Source organism: Papilio polytes, unplaced genomic scaffold (assembly GCF_000836215.1).
Source record: "Papilio polytes unplaced genomic scaffold, Ppol_1.0 DF824358.1, whole genome shotgun sequence".
NCBI classification, from domain to species: domain Eukaryota; kingdom Metazoa; phylum Arthropoda; class Insecta; order Lepidoptera; family Papilionidae; genus Papilio; species Papilio polytes.
Window position 1 is genome coordinate 134,781 of NW_013524846.1, and position 20,222 is coordinate 155,002.

The 20,222-nt window shown below is 32.1% G+C and overlaps 2 protein-coding genes across 6 annotated transcripts in view; both read left to right on the top strand.

Moving 5' to 3' along the window:
- LOC106099525 overlaps positions 1–15,954 on the top strand; it is a 20,802-nt gene extending 4,848 nt beyond the window's left edge. For 3 of the 5 annotated variants that reach the window (XM_013278108.1, XM_013278115.1, XM_013278123.1), the window contains 8 exons: positions 11,254–11,345; positions 12,898–13,092; positions 13,339–13,446; positions 13,596–13,697; positions 13,791–13,923; positions 14,017–14,251; positions 14,414–14,607; positions 15,426–15,954. In XM_013278108.1, the coding sequence (XP_013133562.1) occupies positions 11,254–11,345; positions 12,898–13,092; positions 13,339–13,446; positions 13,596–13,697; positions 13,791–13,923; positions 14,017–14,251; positions 14,414–14,607; positions 15,426–15,538 (1,172 nt within the window). In that variant the 3' untranslated portion in view covers positions 15,539–15,954. Of the gene's footprint in view, positions 1–1,910; positions 2,065–9,742; positions 9,821–11,253; positions 11,346–12,897; positions 13,093–13,338; positions 13,447–13,595; positions 13,698–13,790; positions 13,924–14,016; positions 14,252–14,413; positions 14,608–15,425 lie in introns of those variants that run through there. The other 2 variants (XM_013278092.1, XM_013278099.1) reach the window with 2 other exon arrangements.
- Positions 15,955–17,322: 1,368 nt separating this feature from the next.
- Positions 17,323–20,222, top strand: part of LOC106099465 (triple functional domain protein-like) — an 8,257-nt gene continuing 5,357 nt past the window's right edge. Inside the window, exons 1-5 of the mRNA XM_013278027.1 lie at positions 17,323–17,530; positions 18,948–19,173; positions 19,727–19,919; positions 19,995–20,108; positions 20,187–20,218. Coding sequence (XP_013133481.1) covers positions 18,992–19,173; positions 19,727–19,919; positions 19,995–20,108; positions 20,187–20,218 — 521 coding nt within the window. The 5' untranslated portion in view covers positions 17,323–17,530; positions 18,948–18,991. The remainder of the gene's footprint in view (positions 17,531–18,947; positions 19,174–19,726; positions 19,920–19,994; positions 20,109–20,186; positions 20,219–20,222) is intronic.

Consider the following 20,222-nt stretch of genomic DNA (forward strand, 5'->3'; position numbering starts at 1 on the left):
AAGTAATTATTTCGTTACTTTTTAGTGTACTGTTTTTTTGAGAATATTTTGTTTTGTTTTTAGTGTATTTTGTTTGGAAGTCGGTTTTTTAAAGTATCTAAAAGATATAATAAAGATCACAAGTACTAAGACATCATAACTCGAAAACACATTTTTACGTCGATGATCTTTAGCATATCAATTAAATATCACAATCATATCATATCAGGGCACAAACACGTCTGTAGGGATGTTCGCTGAATTGGCCAGCGTTTATCGCTGGTAATATTCCATCGCGTCGCCGCGGGCAATACGGCGCATAGGTTAGCTTACCTACTACCGTTATACGCCACCCTTTGTGCAATTTCACCAACCCTTGGGGTGTCCCAAGCTCGGGTTCCATTAGATATATTGCAAGTCAGTTAAACTAAGTCGGGTAGACAGAGATACCAATGACAAGATCGCTTTGTAACATGCGTGCACTGCGTAAATGGTAGACGTCGACATAGTATTTAGTGAATGGTGATAAATTTGATATACTCGTACATTATAAGATGTTTTTTATTAAAAGTTTTTGTACATTCGATATACTCGTAATTAATCAGCGTTGCGTGTGTCAATCACTACTGTTTGATAATGTACCTTTTTTTAAATAAATGAATCAAAATTAAAGCAAGTTGGTACATATGATATATTCCACGCGACGTCCGGATGACCCGTCCTTGATATCAAAAAGAGGTGGATTGTCTTTTTTTGCGTTTTACTTTTAAATCGATTAATATGCATTATACGAGTATGTTGAAAATGTAGGTTTACTTGTAATAAATTAAATGTCTGACCTTAAGTATTGTATTGTTAGCCAATAAATGACATTGTTAAAAGTTTCAGTTTAGGTTGAATTCATTACCGTGCCCAGTAGCTTGTCTATGTTTTGTATTTACTTCCATATTCATCATAACCTTCAATTTCATTACCAGGTGTTGGCGACGTATCTCTTAAAAGAATATTCTACTCTTTACTTGAAGTAACGTATGCATTACTATTCTGCTATTCTGCATCCAGTTACTTATCTGTCTCTCCCTCTCTCTGTCTCTCTATCTCACTCTCTATAAACATATTTAAAGGATTGAGAAGAAGTAAAAGTGTGTAAGAACATAACAAATCAAGTTTAATTTAATATCCATCGTCATTAGAATATCAACATTTTAAAATAATGTTGTTATTAAAATTATTTATTACTTGTCTTATGATACGTTGCTTCAAAATATTATATGGTAAATGTTACGATAGCGATGTTTAAATCGAGTCACGTTGTACTGTATGTCGTGAGTTTTCACAGATCATATACTTTTGCTAAAATAATGTCATCTCTTTTGTTTGGCAATGGGAACCAATCAGTTGTCTTGGTCTTGGAAACCAAGAGAATTTTTGTTTTGAAATGAAAAAATCAATCTTTTAAAAACAGATAAAATCGGCCCTAAAGTTTTAATTGGATAAAATCAAAATAACGAAGTTAAACGAAAAGTATCTATAATACAATATTTGGTTAAATATTTGGGAATATTCAGTCTACCATCCAATTAGCATATGTATTTACGTTTTTACATTTGATGTAATAAGATGAAAGAAAATATCCCAAAAGAAATTGCATCATTTAACTTATCTAAATGTTTGTACTAAAGTATACAAATAATTACCAAGACATACTCTGTAGTATACAAATAATGTTTCTTAATTTGAAACTAATGTGGCTTAATTACTTGCGAGTTCTATTTAATAAAACACGTGCATCATATATTGTTTGTCGCCTGTGAAGGACTGTTACAAACAAACCGCCATACATTCACGGCCTCACATTCTGTAAATATTGTAATTTACAACTTATCTTTTTTTTTCACTTTTATTTAGCGCTGTTGAACATCGGCGTGGTTTATATAAAGTCGCAGATCGGAAGACTACTCACGTATGTCGGAGCCTCTTTCCCGCGCTACGGACATTTCTTCTTTTGCTTAAGTTTTAATTAAAAGTGAATTAAAATGTTAAAATTGTTTAGTTTGTGCTGTTTGTTTTTTGTTTTAATTTTGGGTAAGTTATTATACATTTTTATCGGCCTTGAATTTTATGCCACGAAGTTTTCCATGAGTCAATATTTCAATTACATCCTTGTTGAAGGCTGTTTTGAAAAAAATATGTTATATGGTAATTATATTGTTGTCTAAATAGTTATTTAAAACACATCGAGAAATATATAAAAAAAAACATTTATTGGAATTAAAACAAGTTTTTGTTAAATATCACACATATTGTAAACAAATTAAAATTTGGAAAGCTTGTGAACCTAAAGAAATATAAGTAAAACGTAGTAAATAATATTATAACTGTTATTATAATAATGCGCATCGGTAGTGATCAGTGACCACTTGCACATTTGCAACCTTTTCGTTTATATAATATATCTTACTTATACGTTTTAATTATGTTATAAACGCACAAATTAATTACCCTTTTCCTTTTAGTTTTTACTAGAGTTTTATGTCAATAAATTTCTAAGAGCATCTTCAATATGCAAAGCCCCAATTTTATTTTGCGCTGTCTTACCCGGACCAGTACGAAAATCATTGATTTAGAGCGTCTATCGTTTCAGATCAAATACTCGTATACAAGAACCAGCCTTACCAAAAATTCCAGTTTTTTCTTAATGTAAAACACAGTAAACCTGTATTGATTAATATATTCAAATAACGCAATCATCATATATGTTAATTTAAAATCTTTGATTATTTTTCTTTATTTATTGTTTTAGTTGTAAAAACATTGCGAAGGACGACTTGTGCCTCTAAATGCTTAAAAAGCATTTTTTTTTCTTCGCAATTATTACACAATCAACACAATCGAAGTGTTTTCAGAGAGTCTTAAAAATGTTCACTTATTATTTTTCTTCGCGTTATTTCACATTTCAACTTTTTGTAATGATGAAAGGACGAGACATTCAGAGCGATGACCTGGTACAAGACGATGTAGTTTTCCCACGCTACCCTTGAGACCGGGAAAGCTGCTTCTAACGCAAGTTCTCTTTGGACTAAATACCAGTTAATCATATTTAAATTTCCTAGAAAGCAGTCATTGCTTCACCTTCACCTATCAACCCAAATCGCCAGAAGGTAAATTGAAAAAGTAGGCAGTTCTTAACCAGAGCACTTCGACTCTATCTGACAGACCTCAAGTCATCTCGATATTAGAAAGCTTTACCCGTTTAATCCATTCTTTTCCATATATTTTGTCTCTGTGCTGTTGCTCGTTGCGAGTCTTTATTCAATACATGTTAGTAAGCGATTCACACAAAAAGAATAATAAACTGGTATGTCCCTAACCATGCACCATATACCATCACATAATTCTCAATAAATATGCAGTGAGGCCACAACCTCTATATCTTCACGCCGACAACGGCTTCATTACAAACAGAACCTTTTGAAATCACTACTTTAGGGAAATATCCCTCTATCTACGTAATAACGTAATGCAATAATAACTATGTACTAAAGGAGGAAAAGTGTACTTAAATATTTGTTTGATAAAAAGTCGTCTCTGCATTTAAGATTTAGAAAATGATTTTTAAAAACTTTACAACACGCGCCAAAAAAGGTTTACATTGAGGAAAATATATTGCATGTAACATATTCAATTTACAGTTCATAGTTCATTAACCCATCCGATTTGTTTTTTATTTACCCATAAAATTACAGCGGTTTTTAGTCGAGTAATCATTTGTTAATTTGATCTTCATGGACTTAATAAAAAAATTGTAGATTATTATTTGTTTATGTAAAGGACTCACATTACATATATGTAAATGGAACTAATTTTTGGATCCGTGCTACCTGCACAAAAAAGGCCATCGAACTACGAAAAAAATCTTCATGGTTGGATGTTCTTTACTTATACGTGTCTCTCAAACTTATTTCACAATCAAAATCACACTAACGAAACCTCTTGATCGTAGATTATATATTCACATGCGGCAATAAACGCTGTGATATTCTGGAAATGTGGGATTACCCGCAGTTATGGGCACTAAGAAATTTTATAAGATAATATATATGATGCTTAGATACCCCACCGTATCGTAAACTTGTATTCGTTCTCTTCTCAAGCTAAATTTATTCAAAAAATCATATTTTACTATACAAGTAAAACCAACTAGGCCAGAAAAGGAAAATTAAAGTCGTTATCCTGTCCAGTTATTACACAATTACTTAATACTTACTAACGAGACATTTGCCTCAAATTTAACTTTAAAAGTATTTTTGCAAAGCAATGTAGTCTTGTTGCATTTTAGAAAATGATGAGAATTAGACAGTATTGTCTATATACATGTCATTGATGAAATTCAAGATATCATCGTCGTCACCATAACAGAAGAAGTCTGGGACGACGAACTTTTAAACTGGTCGTTACTCAGAAAGCCATTGAATGTTCATCTGTTTAACTGTTTATTAAAACCAACAAATGGTAAATAAAAGTTTTGAATAATTCAACTACTAATTATAACGCTCGTTGATCGAATTTCTTTAACTTCTTATCATGCAATGAGATGTCACGGTCAAAAGTGATTTGTGAATAATATTAAATCACGATTTTATGCAAAGATTGTTAAAGCGTCCAATTGATGATTCATTTTCATTTTGTTTCAGTGAAAATTTTAAAAGAAAACTAACCAAAAATAATATAACTATCAAAAATGTTATTTCATAACCAACTACATTTAAATTCAGATTTGTTTCGTATTATACTACGAGTACAACCAATCAATTTATTTTTCCTAACCCATTTGAGACGGTCACCCTCCTAACAAGAAACTATATCAGAGTAACTTTGTTATTAATTTCACCAACTCGTTCCTGTCGTGTCAAGGACATTAATGAATTAAAAAAAAAACACTAATAACTTCTTACAGCTTCACATCTTTGTCATAGTTATTATATATTGTACGATAACTTTTAATTTTTCCTGAAGGAAATGACTTTAATTATTCACTATAGTCTGATTCCAAGCCATGAATTCACGCATACATTTGAAACTGGTTATTATTATTAATTATATCGATTTGTACTTCGAACTGTTGCAAAAGATTACCGCAGTTATTAATTATTTTATTACACTGTGTTTTACTTTTATAATAGGTACAAAGTATTTACACAACTTACCTGACAATGTTTTATATGTTGCATGTTCATAACAAAATCATTTTTAAAACAACAATATGTTTGTTACACTTTGTATGTTACGGTCATAATAAAGAATCGGTCGTTTTTCAAATTACCAACGACAAATGATTAGTACAGGCAATATAAATTATTGTCTGTAAAAAAGTTGGTCTTACAGTACTTTGACTTTAATTCCTTTATTTGGTGAACGATACGAAGAGATTCTTCGCCTACTGTGTGTTCTTTAGAAGTTTAGCATATCGCATATTTTTTTCCTGGAATTTTAGAACGGACAGTCGGATTTTTTGGTTTGTAAAGTTACAAATCGTGTTATTAAAATTGTGTCTTAAATATTCATAAACAAAAAGAATTAAACATATATGTTAATTATGTGAACCTATACATACTGACAAAACAAATTATTCAACAATTAATATTTTACACTATCTTTTTACTTATCCTAACCATTTGTTTTGTCTCACCATTGAATGTATAATAATAATTATGAATTCGTGTCCGTATGCAAATAGAAGATACTGTTGTTTGTGTTAAGAAGTTCTTCTAAAAACAATTTTCACACGTCATTTTTAGAGAATTTAGACTCATTTGAATTGCAAATTACCTACACTTGCCACCATTTTAGTTGCAATGTAAATGCTATTCATTAAAAAACAAAGTTGCAACAAAAGCAGATGATTTGTTTCAAAGTTACATTGTACAAAATCATATTATGATATACGACTTAGAAAGACTGGATCGAACGGATTGAGTCGACGTAATATATTGCGGTCGCACGCCCTTCTTTAAATAGTTAGGCAAATGTTCATAAATACGAAAACATACATACGTATATCATAAAAAGGCGGTTAAAGCCTTCGTTTACAATGTTAAAATTATGAAAAGGGCCATCGCTTATCTGTATAATCAAATTGAATGCATGAGGCGCGGAAACTCGGCCAGTTACTTTACTAAAGACATTGGAGTACTTTACCTTAAAACTATTGGCGATTAGACAGCTGTGAATTTAAATATTAGCTTTATTACATGTTAGTTCAGAAAAATGCTAACAATAAGTAAATAGGAATGGAAAATCTCAACATAAGGCGGCACTTTATTTCTTGTTGAACAATAAATTCTTCAACTAGGACCAAACCAGAGAAGAATTCTCTTATTAACTTATTAGCTTCAGTTTAAATGTCACAAAAATGATTTTTGTCAGACCCTGTAATTTGCACAGAAATAAGACGTTTAACAACTTTTGGAAAGCAACAGGCAAATAATTTACCGAGATTGAAAGTCTAACCCTGCTCGAAACAGCCGAGTACTTTTCCCACTAGGTAACAAGATGTTTATCATTATTCAAAAATTTGACTATTCATAAAAACAAAAACCGTATGACGTCGGCGAAACAGGTTAAATGAGCGAACACGTGCGTGAGGCCATGGACAAGGCCACCGATGAACGAACGAAGAATACTTTGTACGATGTGGTCCAAGTGGCGAGCGTTACGCGTAACTGATCGTCTTGTAAATATTTGAACACTTTATAATTCCGATTAAAATAGTTATAAGATGGAATAATGAATAGTCATTCTAATCAGATCAATGTCAATTGTTCGTTACTTTGCTATTAATGTTTGTATTTTGAAAGCAACTGTATCGTTTATTAACAATTGCACATTTGACTGTGTTTCAATACTTACAATTAATATTTGTCTTGTCCTTATTAATACGATTGCGAAAGTATTGACCTTAGTGAAACAAAAATAAAGATTTAATTAAATTGAAAGTAATTTTAGATCACTTTGTAGAAGACATAAATGTAGCTTAAATTTTATTTACAAAAACATTGCCTATATTTAGACTGTTCTGTGCAATTTAAGTAAAAAGTCATAAACGTTTAAGAAGTATTAAGTAAAACTTATTTTTACTTTCGCACTTATTACTTTAATTAGAAATGTTAATTAACAATTTTAATTGAACTAGTCGTTACCGAATTTGTGAAATTTAAGATAAATTATGATGTAATTAAATACTTTGTCAATTAATTAGTAGGTTTAATGCAAGGAAATAAAATTACTTTGATCTGTCGCTTTGATTTAAACCACAAATCATACTTAAAAACAAAACCGTTACATCACGTGCGTCTATTTCATTTTCAAAATGTATCTAAACAGCTTCGTTTAAAAAAATCCAATTCAAAACCAGGGCCAAACTATGCCCATAATTCTTAAAGATAACATTGCCTTGAAATAAATGACCATGTTCAAAATGCAAGGATTTTGAAAAAGTCAAAATATTCAATTTAAATAATTACGTTCATGTTACTAAATTTATTTATGTTATTTTAGTTGTATGTGAGTAGGTTTGTCATTGAAATATTTAATACGGCACAGTTAAACCACTTACGATGAAAGCCCATTAGCGTTTTTATCAGCGGCTCTCCTCCCAGCTTTGATAACTAAACAATGCGAAGAGCATAAATGAAAGCCGGAGGAAATTATTTATAGATGTAAGCAATCGTGAGAAATTTATGTAGAGGAGGAACTAACTACTAATCAAATACTTAGTGGAATAAAAATAAATTGTATGATCACATGATGGCCACAAAGTAGCACTTAGTAACTCACCGCCTGACTCTTGGCAGTTGCTACGAGTATTTATGTTGCCACTGACACACAATGTAGGTTTCATTACGACTGTACTAATACAAAGAACGAAAAAACCTCAAAAGTTTCTACTGTACGAGTTATATGACGTTGGGATAATCTTCAAGTAAATCTTTTTCTGCGCAATGCAAGTAACAAGAAATGGGATATGTTTACGTATATATTCTTAGATACTGGTATTTAAATCTATTCTCTAATTATTTTTTATGTTTTAGAATTTATTGCTATCTTATTTTATTAGTCAAATAAAATTATACGTTAAAAGCTTTTTAACTTAAGTGAACTTGCAATTAATACGTTGACCGGCAATCTGGCTTGGAATTAATAAAATTGACAACACTATAATATCTGACCTTCAAATTAAGATTTATTTGCCGGCGTGACCTTCAGGACAGACTGTCACAGGCAGGTGCTTTGTCATTAATATAATGAACAATTGCAAACATAAGAATTTTTTACACGCTAACAATGTTATTCATTTGTGTTACACATAGTACGATATTCGTAATTCCAAACCTATTAAAATTCCTTAAACTCCTTATTAAATATATTGGATTGTTTTAATTTAAGTTATTCCAATCTATAAAACTGAATTAAACTTTTTCACTGTTGAGCGCTTTGTTGATTAAAATTTGTTACAACTCAAATCCAAAGATTTTTTTCCCCAAAAATGTCTTGTAAAAATTTCGTATTACATTTCAAGTAAATGGTACTACAGAATTTTGGAAAACGGGTGATTGTATCAACCAATCACAGCCGACAATAGTTGCATCTGAAAATATCAAGTTATATCCAAGCTCTCCTATACCCTAAAGACCAAAATTCAACATCCAAACATATTTCATGTGGATGGCGAAGATGAAAGTCAAAAATACACTTAAGCAAAAGCTTAATATTCTAAAAACGTTACATAATAATATGAAGTTTTGTTATTTATGTAATAGTAAGATTTCATTGTAAACTTAACAGCAGAGCTTGAGTTTTTCAATGTCACCTACGTCATCACCGCGATAAAAGTTCTCTCACTGACCGTATCACTCACTAGGAAGTGTTTCGTTTCAATAAATTGGTTTCTGTTCGTGTTTGTTTGCACATGTCGGCGTAGCGCAATTGATACGAAACCTTTCTGTCTATAGGTATCATTACATTTTACAATATTGAATTACAGAATAAACTCTTTATAGCGTCACTCGATGTAACGTCAAACTCCCTAAAACCTATTAGTTTGTCTTGTTTACTATACTAAAATACACTCAAAAATATGTAATTAGTATAGCTATAGTAATCTATAGAAATACTTGCTAAAATCCTAGATTCCTAGATCCTACATTCCTAGATAAATTTTCGTTTTCTTCGACTCTTAAATAGTAAGTTACAAATAATAAAGAAACGGGACCCAAGTAATAAAGAAAATTAATTTTGTGACCTTTTAGTTGTTGTTCCAACGTCTCGACTGTGCAGTTATTAGTAAGAAGTGTTTGTAAGAAAAATCTCGCGGGAAATTCACTTTGTTCTATTACACTCGATTGAAACAAACATTTGAGAGCTCGATGTCATTTCATTGGTTTCGCTTTAATTTATTTAACAATTTGTAGTAAAATATTATTAAATAAGATATTGCTTACAAAATATACCAAGATTGGAGATAAAACATTCAGCATTTCAAAACAGTTTTTTTTTTAAAAAAAGTTCGTATAGGTCAGGCATATTTTTCATTTACATAAAACGGTAAATTTTTAACACAAAATTTTCTTAGATCGGATAATTTAGTAAATCAGCTTACCCTTGATCGGCATTTTGTGCTGTATCAGCATCAAGTACGTAGGTATATTATAGTTTGCGTGGTGCCAGAGTCGAGCAGTCTCTGCCGCGCCGCGGCTCCGCGACCGCCTCTTGCGAGATTCATTTGCTTGTTACATACATTGATATCACATCGGTCTTTATAACATAATGAGGGAGCTATATGGTAAGTTATTAATTACATCTTAATTCGATTATGAACTTTTGTACTGCACCACAGCGCTACTATAAACAATATGCACACATTTAAATTATTGTGTAGAATATTAAATAAATAATATGTTCTATTAAAAAACAGCACTATATTTGATTAAAACAAGATATGAATGAAGCAATGCGAAATCCTAATGAGATGCGATACTAGTTATCTTTAAAATAACATTATTTGTAATAACAGTTTTTTTTGCAGTTAAACAAATGTAATTAAAACTTTAATTTCTTGTTTAATTTATAAAACACAAAGATTGATAATTCGCCTGTAACAAAAAAGAAGCAAAAGGTATAATTTGACAAGAAACCTGTGGCCGCGTTCACCGGGAACAATGCCGTAATATTCGATCGTTTAATTAATTATCGTGAACCTTCGTCAAAACAATTGTGGACCAACGTAACCAAATTTGTATTACATTTAATGTTAACATTAATAACAAAATTTGAGTTGACTGTTGGGATTATTGTTTACAATGTGGATATGGTTACTCTCTAAAACAAGTCTTTTATAGTAAAAGGTAGCAAACGAGCTAGCAGCCATCAACATAGAGAATATAAATATGTACGTCCCCTTCCCTATCCTGTCCTTGTAGGAAAAGAGTGCAAAGGGTAAGAGGACTAAGATTATTACTCATCAGACGAAACGCGGAATAACTTCAATTTCACGCTTGTCGTCTGTGTGGTCGAGGTATTGCACCGGGAAACCGGTCCATTTATGCAAAATATGTTATTGGAGGCTCTGCCACTGTCAAAAGTGATTTGAAAAACAAACTCATCAATGTTCCCCACTTATAGTGTTTCGGTATATTTAATATCTTTGAACTGTTATACAGAACAAGATTTACGGAATAACAAAAGAAACGCTACAATCGTTTTATTAGTTACTAGCTGTTCCCATGCGGCTTCATCCGCAGGAAATTATAAAAACTTTATTTTGTCTTTTACATTTGTCAAATTATTAATTGCAAATGGCAAATGACATGATGACAATCCATGGCAATCTTGTTTCCATGATGTTAGCAGCAACTTATGGTCTCTTTCCCACATTAGTATTTTTATCCAATTTATTTACCCACTAAGTTTAATAGCGTGAAAACATATAGCCTAAGGCGTGACGTAAGTGTAGGGCTTTTTATTAAAAATAGTAATTATTCAAAAATATGCTGTAATTGCTATTAAATTAATATTGCTGTAAAAGATCTTAGGCAACAAAGAAGAGTGTGTCTACGCTTTATTATAATAGTATGATGTAGATGAGTAGTTATAGGGTGAATTTTCAAAGACAAGAAAATAAAAAAATAAGTGGTCGTACAACTCTGGATGAGATCATTTCCAAACGGAACGCGACCGGATTTAAAAAGAACTGATATGATGTAACGGTTGTTACAGGTAATTCTCTGAGTGAGAAACATATCGGTAGGCGCCGAGTGGTTCCGGTCATCTATTTACAAGGTTCCCATTACGAAGTCGGATACGATGTGGTAAGAATTATGTTATTATATTTTTGAATTTGCTTTGCATGTAATTAATTCTCCAAAAAAAAAATTATAAAAACACTTTTGAGCGTTAAATTGTTTTTTTTCGTTAAATTATTTATTTTCTTATTAAGTTTAACGACGAAATAAACAGGAAGTACCGCAGATTACATTTCCCTTCCCACGATAACATTATTTCAACTAATACTGTAGCAAACTGCTGCGACACGACAGCGTTACTGTTGTACGCATATTGTTATGTGAATTTTTTAGGCCGACGATCGATTCATTGGGAATTTTATTTCCATTGGGCTGGGTACTTCTAGTATGTATAACAAACTTTCCTTGTTCACTTCGGTGTTTAACTATTAGTTCAAAGTATCGCATTGTTAAAGACGTTCTCATCGTCCTAACTTTGAAACTATTGCTTAATACTTGAACACATAAAGTGAGGAATGTGTCTAGTAACATCGTTTGTCTATTCTCACCTTCAAACTAAAAATTCTAAGCAAAAACTGTCTTGGTTTTAAACTTTTTCAAGAATTAGTTCAGTTAAAAGTAAAGTTTAAAATATAATTATTATGTATGTACATATATGTAAAAAGGTCCTCCCATTTAAATTTACATTTTATTCATATTTAGTATAATGTCTTCCATTGTAATGATTTCTTATAAATGTAGTAGATATCGCAACAAAACTGGCTTATAAAAAACCTTTATAGTATTTTTATTACGGACAATTTTTACGTTGAAAAGTTGAAAATTGTTTTATTGACAAATAGTAGTAATACACATTTCCGCCATCTAAATCCGTGAATATGACGCCTTATAGCTAATCAACTACACCTAATAAAATATAAATAATAATTATATTTTAAAATTACATAACATTACAACCTACAATAAGTTATTCACTGCACGAATCTAGATAACTAATCTAGTTGTCTGCATAAATTATTCCTGTTATAATATGATATCAAACAACGAAACATGACATTCTTATTTGATGGTTAACTGTTAATAGTTGTAGCCAAGTACTATCAACACATTACGCGTGTTTTATTGATTTATTATTTATTACTAGTAATTTGTTAGAAAAAAAACGTATCATCAGGAAAGTATGCAAATCAAATAAAACTTTATTATTTATTCGGTTAAGCCACTCGAGCATTTTTGAATATATTTGCATACCTAGGAAATATATTATCAACCATTGATTAAACTAAATGGGAATCAAGCTGGTAACTTTCACAAGGCATAAGCAGCACTGAGTGATGACTCCTCAGCTTGTGGTACCGGCTGCCCTGGACACATTGCCACTTTTGTACACTTCTAATTATACACTCAAAAGATCATAAAGTCTATATTTATATTTAGGTATATTAAAAATATAATATTTATAAGAGTGTAACGACCTTGATAGGTAACTGCTTACTATGGATTTGTTACGATTTATATGAATAATTTATTAATACCTACAAATGGCTATCATTAGAAGTAAATCAGGGTGATTTTTTAAATAACAAAAGGCTAATTACAATGTTACTTTTATTTTCAGGGCCGTAATTTTGCCTCCGTTATACAAAGTTTTCTTAAAACATATCAAGGGTTGAAGGACTTTGAAAGGGAATACAACACAGCCGCGGGGCGCGCCGCTTACGACAGCACACTGGTCAACATGAAACAAAGGTATCCCTACTACGTGAAGGAGATACAAGGGGTGGCTGATGGTGCAAAGGTTCCTTTCTACCAGGTCAGTCTTCAACACATGTAGATATTTGAAGCGGCATGATTAAGATATAATTGCATCAAGGTTACTTAAGCTATCAGCTGGTAAACACAGTAAACTGGGACGCGAACAAACAGATAACAAATATATGTAGTCAAAGACTCAATGGTTTAATAAAAATACAATAGACGCGTTACACTTATGAGAACGTAGACAAATACTCGTACATGAATATTGCAATAAAAATTTATTAAAACTATTGTTTTTCAGTTGTTCTTACTGCACATGGATGATATTATCGGTACAATCAACGATAAAAACTCAAACCGTGTTGACAGCGGCGGCTGCAGTGACATCGCCTTTAAATCACCGGAAAACGTAATTATACATTATTCCTTAGTGTTAGAAACCCAATTAGAAAACGTAAGCGATTTGGGTAAACATCAAAATTATCATGCTTAAAAAAAATCCATGTTTACTATTTTCTGACTAATGACTTCACTTTGTATTGTGTACATCTATAACAGGTGGTGCTCGGTCACACGGAAGACGCGCCGATGGAAACAGTAAATCATTTCTACATCATGTCAGCGCATGTCATACCCACACCGGAAGATAGAGAACTCGGTGTAAGTAAACTACATAAAAGAAGTAATGGACTAATCCAGAAAAGAACTGAGGACGTTAGAACGACTGTTTTAACAACTTTTTTCTTCATGCAGGCTGTCGAAGAGAGATTTGCATCGCTTTGCTACGCCGGCCAGCTCCCAGGCTACACGATGGGCTTTAACGAACATGGCCTCGTCTTTACTATCAACACACTCAGTCCCCTCGTTCTAAAACCTGGCAATACACGTAAGTCATTAAGTCGTCAACTGTTTCTTTATAAATTGGATAAAACAAATATACGAACTATCAGTAATTTATAGAATTGAAAATCTATTCCAGCGCGCATGTTCATTACACGAGCTTTATTGACGGCGAGGACTCCGGCTGATGCTGAAAAAATCCTCCTGGACGAGGGTCTGGGCATCGGCAATGGTTTCTCCACCAATGTCATATGGACATTTGAGAATGGAGAGCGAGATCTGATGAACATCGAGGTGGCGCCCGATCTTGGCGCCAACAAATCTATTCTAAACATCCATAAGTATACAAATGAAACACTGATGCATTGCAACGCGTAAGTATTATACGAAGATGATAATGATAGACAAGAAGGCTGATAGAGATGTATTAAATAATTAGTACCTAAACTTCAATTGAGAAATGAGCAGGTGATAAAATATTATATTAAAAATAGTTGATAGAATGTTTCGGAGTTAACTCGTCACCAACTTTGCAGATACCTACGTGAGAAAGTGCAGGAAGTGACGGGTGACATAATAGATAGCAGCGTCACCAGGATGAAGGCGATCCACAGCCACGCACCGCCGCGCTCCCGCCGCGACATCGAGAGTGTTCTCTCCGACACCACCTATAAAGACTATCCTGTCTTCCAGACCAGACTCGACGCCCCAATACAGACTATCGCCGCCGGTAAATCATATTATATTACCTACTTTAACTATATCATACAGCATGACAAGGAATTACCTTATTTGGGAAGGGTACACATGATAGTTATTATAAGCCTTCCTCCCTTAGATCAAATTTAAAAAAATGGGACCCACCTGCAAGCATTACCTAGGATAAAAAAAGAATTATCAAAATCTGTTCACTAGCGGCGGAGTTATGCCGTAACACACATAAAAAAACATAGACGAATTGAGTACCTCCTTCTTTTGGGAAGTCGGTCAAAAAGAGTTGACGACAACGCCATCTAGTTAACGTAACGGGTCTTTCCCATGTTTTACAATCCTAAGACTGGGTACACTCAGCGCTTTCAGCGCCCTCTTTAAAATAGCGAGAGTTCTGAGAACTATCAGATCGCATACATTTTGATTTTGACAGATCTATATCACTGAGTACTTTATAAGCTTACTAATGTTATCATACTTCATACGAATATTATAAATACAAAAGTTTAGATGGATGGATGGATGTTTGTTAGAGTTTGTAGCCTAAAAGGATGAATGGATTTCGATGTTTGGTGTTGATGTAAAGGATAGTCTGGTAAAACAGTTTTTTTTTATTCAAACAATGAATGCAAACCACGCGCTACTTCTACAAAATCAACTGCAATCAACATTAATTCAATACAAAATTAAATAAAAGTACTGTTTTATTTCTAAATGCATTTATTTTAATAGATAATATGACTAAATTCCATTTCAGCCCAAATCTATTCACCTGCATACTAAATGATCCTTGGAATCGTTTTAGTGACATCACATTGACCTAAGTTTCTGTTGCAGGTATATTTGATATGTCAGCCAGAACATGGAGTATTTACATTGACAAGCCTGACAGCTCAGAGCCCGTTGCCATCCTACCAATCAGATTTTCACAGTTAAATAAAAATCATTAGAACCATTTATATATCAATAAAATTATAAATTACACATTTACGGAGTGTCTACTTACAAATGTTATCTGTGTGGTGTTATGTGTAGAGTTTTACTCAAATTATTCAATTCAGTAGAGAATTAGAGAGAGCATTTAATAAAGTAGATTATTTAATTCAGTAGAAGAAATAATTTTCATATAATATTGCTTACATAAAACCAAAATAAATGTTCCATTACCAAAAATCCATAAAAAGCATAATGTTATATTCTTTATTTCACAGACAATATAATATTTCACATTACTCCATATAACTAAATTTGTTTTTGTGTTTTTGTCATTGATAAAATGCCATCCAGCATTTAATATGCATTGTATACAAATTGTGTTTTAAATATTTCTGTGATTGTAATTTTTATCAATAAAGTTTACTCCTTCACTAACTGTTTTATTCAATTTTATTTTGTAAGATAAGGTTATACTCTTAACCCCTGAAATTATTATTGCTTTAGTTGAGCAATTATCAAGTATCAAAAGTGCTAAATCGTGTAATCAACGATTTTACTCAGTGAAATATGTAAAACATGATGATTTTAAAAATATCTTATAGTGGTTAGTGCTTGAAGTTCTTCCTGCCTTTATAAATCTTGTCAAACAATGACGATTTTTATTTTTATTTTGTATTATGATAGAACTACCATGGCATGTTATAGAAAATATCATACTAGTATGAATTCCTAGTACTCCTAGGAATAACTTACAAAATAAACAAATAACTTATCTCAGTGATTCTGAACCTCTTTGTATCGAAGTAATTTCGAATCTTTTGATAAACATGTAAGAGAGCTTATATTCTATTGATGATATTGTATACGTTGTTTTACACTGCACTTCTTTTTAACATTATTATCTAATAAAGATCTATACTGAATTCTAGGTATAAAAATTTGCTATTGCTATTGATGATTTTTAAAGTAAAATTGACAGTTAATTGACAGATTGTTTTATTTTAATAATCAAACTGACAGTTAGACATTGCCATATGAAAATTAGTAGTTATTTTCATGTTTTTCCAAAATTAGAAATATTTTTAACAAAATAAGTAGACGTTACTGTTGAAGTACGCATTTCGGTTATTCTCTGATTCACAAGTGAAAGTCACTTGCATTTCATTATCAAATCTCAGGATTTAGGTACTTTAATTACTAGATAAATGTAGATAATCCCATTAATGTTGTTTCTATGATCACTTAATATGTATTGTTAAAAAAAAAACATTTTATTTAAATTAATTTTTTTTAACTTATGTTCTTAAAAATGTTTGTTATTTGGCTATTCATGGAAATTTACAAAGTGGACATTTAAAGAATTTTATATTTGAACAAGTGAATGGTAGTACGTGTTTGAAATAAACCACAATCACATATCTTTTGCAAAAAAGACTTTTGCGAAAAATCTTTTACAGCAAATTAATATATTTTCACACACATTATAATTGTTGAAAAAATAAATCTAACTGTTTACTATGGTTTTTATTCTTATCCTTTGCACGTTCTTTGTTTTTTTTTGTATAAAATAAGATTTTCTACGGAAATTCTAATGATTATTTTAAACTAGTAAAACGCTTTTTACTGACGAGATTTAGAACAAGACATCTAAAATTATTTTCAGATTAAAAGATGCAATAAAATAGCGGCGACGAACTTGTTTATTTCGTCCAAATAATTTCATAACCATAACATGGTTGCGAAAAATTAATGAATGTGATCCTGGTGGTCCGTTACCATCATCGGTTTTTTTTCAAGTTTGAAGTTTGAAGCATCCCTGACGCGCCATTGTAGTTGTGGTTGTTCGTGTTACTTAGTGTCATTATGCATAGATTCTGTGTTTTTATTAAGATTTAGAGCTTAAATGAGTATATTTTTCTACAAATGTATTAGTGAAGATAATAAAAGTGACAATAATGCGTGCCGAACCCTTATGTATGACTAATTACCATCCCTGAGTCACCACGGTTAGTTTAAGTTGATGTCTGTCTGAGGTTATTTGTTGTGACATGTAGTTATATATCTAGAATAATTTATCATCCACGATTGTTAAAAAATCTTTAGTATGATGTACATGATAATCATATAGATGACCGGCTTGTTTTACTGTGAAATCATAATTTTTTCGCTTGCTTCAATCTTGTATACACCCAAAGCCTCTCTTGGCGTTGGTCTTTTTCGTAAAACATTAAGGGTTTTATTGCATAAAAACGAATTCATTATGCACTTATATGTTTAGTTTTGTTTTTTGAAGTAAATAAAGTTTCATGTCTTTGTTTCCATCAAGACTTAGTAGTAAAAGTAGGCTTATTAAATAGAAAACAAAAGTAAACGCAACTCTTGCTGGCCAGTTATAAAAAATATATTAAATACATCATTGATTACCATATGCCAATAGCAGGCATACCACATATTTCTTTTATTCGCAATAATCCATTTTCAAACTTTACACATATTAATTACACATATTAATTAACAAAAACTAGTACAAAACAAATTACAACCTGTACAATAAAGTTTTTGAAATGGAGAATTACAAGTTTGGATCCTACACCTATTATAAAACAATTTATAGTAATTATAATAACTTGATATGTTTTTTATGTGAAGAAGGTGTCAGTCAGTGTAAATAATATCATTTTTTAGCTTCACCATGTAATAGACAAAGAAACTGCCTATTTATTATATGCAAATGAAGTTTGGAAGAAACAGTATTAAAGTAGAATCAATAAAATGCTTTCAAAATAGTGCATTAATGTTTGTTTGTAGTAGTGTACCAGATGTTAAGTTATAGCACAACCTAGAAACGCATAGATTCAGAAAAAAATTTGAAAATGCAATTGTATGTAAGAACCCCATTCATGATACCAGAAAAGTTTTATTTGTATAGTGTAATGTTTTGGTATTTTCTATATCAGCTTACTCTTTGTCCTCGGTGACGGGCTTAGAACCTGTACTTATATGAGGTGATAACCTTACAATTTTCTTAATGATACTGGCTTCATTATAACCAATAAACAGTTTTTGTGGGTTAATTTCCTTCTGTTACTATATCTTTTTATTTAATTACTTATTTAAAACAACAAATTGTCCTTTTGTTGTTTCTTCTACTAAAATTTATTCAACTATTTATCACCAGTTGATATCCTTTTAAAGAAAAACTTATTATTTATCATGTGAAAGGTAGTCAACGCTCGAAATAAAGACAACTTTTTGGCTTTTGACCATAAGTAATAGTAACCTTATACTAACCTTAGGTTGTGCTGGTAAATTCTAGAATTCACTGTTATTTATGCTTTTGCCTATACAGACATAATAAGTTTGAGTAAAAACATTTAAAAAGAATGCATTTTGCATAGTAATAAATGTGAAGTGTATTTGCAGGCTTGTTTAAGCGGGTCCGCGTTTCGGCGCGTGGGGGGCGCGCAATGGAGGCAGGAGCGCGCGCCCTGGACGTGCTGCCCCTGCTGCAGGAGCGGGTGGCAGCGCTCACCGGCGGCCTGGACCGCAGAGGGGGACCCATCATATGGTTCCCCGCAAACTCCAGGCGAGACAGGGTGGCTCCTGATGACTATAGGCGTTTACTGCACTACCTTATGACCATACCCAGGTATTACATTGATACAACCGCAGACATGATGAACATCTTCCAATCTATCAATTCATGAGATCTTTCAAAAGATTTTATTAAAAGTGCTGGTAACTAAACTGCCAATGATAGTTATGAGTGAATGTTATGCCGTGTGTCCAATAAGGAATCAAGTGACATGTATGAATCACAAATTGTAACAAAGGAGTTTGTATATGCACACATGAAAGTTAAAGTTATTCGATAATGAAAAACATTTTGCTGCTACTGAATTTGTTAATAAAGGTTGTAAATATGACTTTACTGTTTTTATTAAATAATATTAGTTTTATATGTATGTTTTTCATTGGCTCCTTAAATAGGTTAACATGTATTTAAGGAGTTATGATAAGAGTATTTAGAAATTGTGGATTAGCTTAAAGTTTGAAATGTGGACAGTCTCAATTAAGATGCCAATGAATTCAAGGACCAGGGCAATTAATATTTTTTTTAAAGTAATATTTTCCTTTGTTGATTGTTAATGTTTATAATTCTGCAGTCATTAAAATTCACCATAACTATTTGTTTGTTTTAGCGATTCGGTGAAGACGCATGGCTTTACCATCTTGATTGATATGAGAGGTTCGGCGTGGGCTGCTATTAAACCTATTTTGAAAGTTCTGCAAGAACATTTTTCTTCATCCGTCCATCAGGCCCTGGTAGTTAAACCTGATAATTTTTGGCAAAAGCAACGCACAACCATCGGTTCACACAAATACAAGTTTGAGGTGAGATACGAATTTTAGTACATTGTATTTTATATTACGACTAACAAAGAAAAATTGATAAATCCTTTATTTCAGACGACCATGATCAGCTTGGAAGCTCTGCCTAAAATAATAGATAGCACACAATTGACGTCTGACCTCGACGGTACACTGCATTATGACCACCCGCAGTGGATCGACTTGAGATTGGTAAGTGTGAGTGTATCGGCGAGGGTGTCGGGTGTCGCCGATGTGGGGAGAATGCGAGTGAGAGTGTGGAGTGTGCAGGCGCTGGAGGAGCTGGTGTGGCAGGCGGGCGAGCTG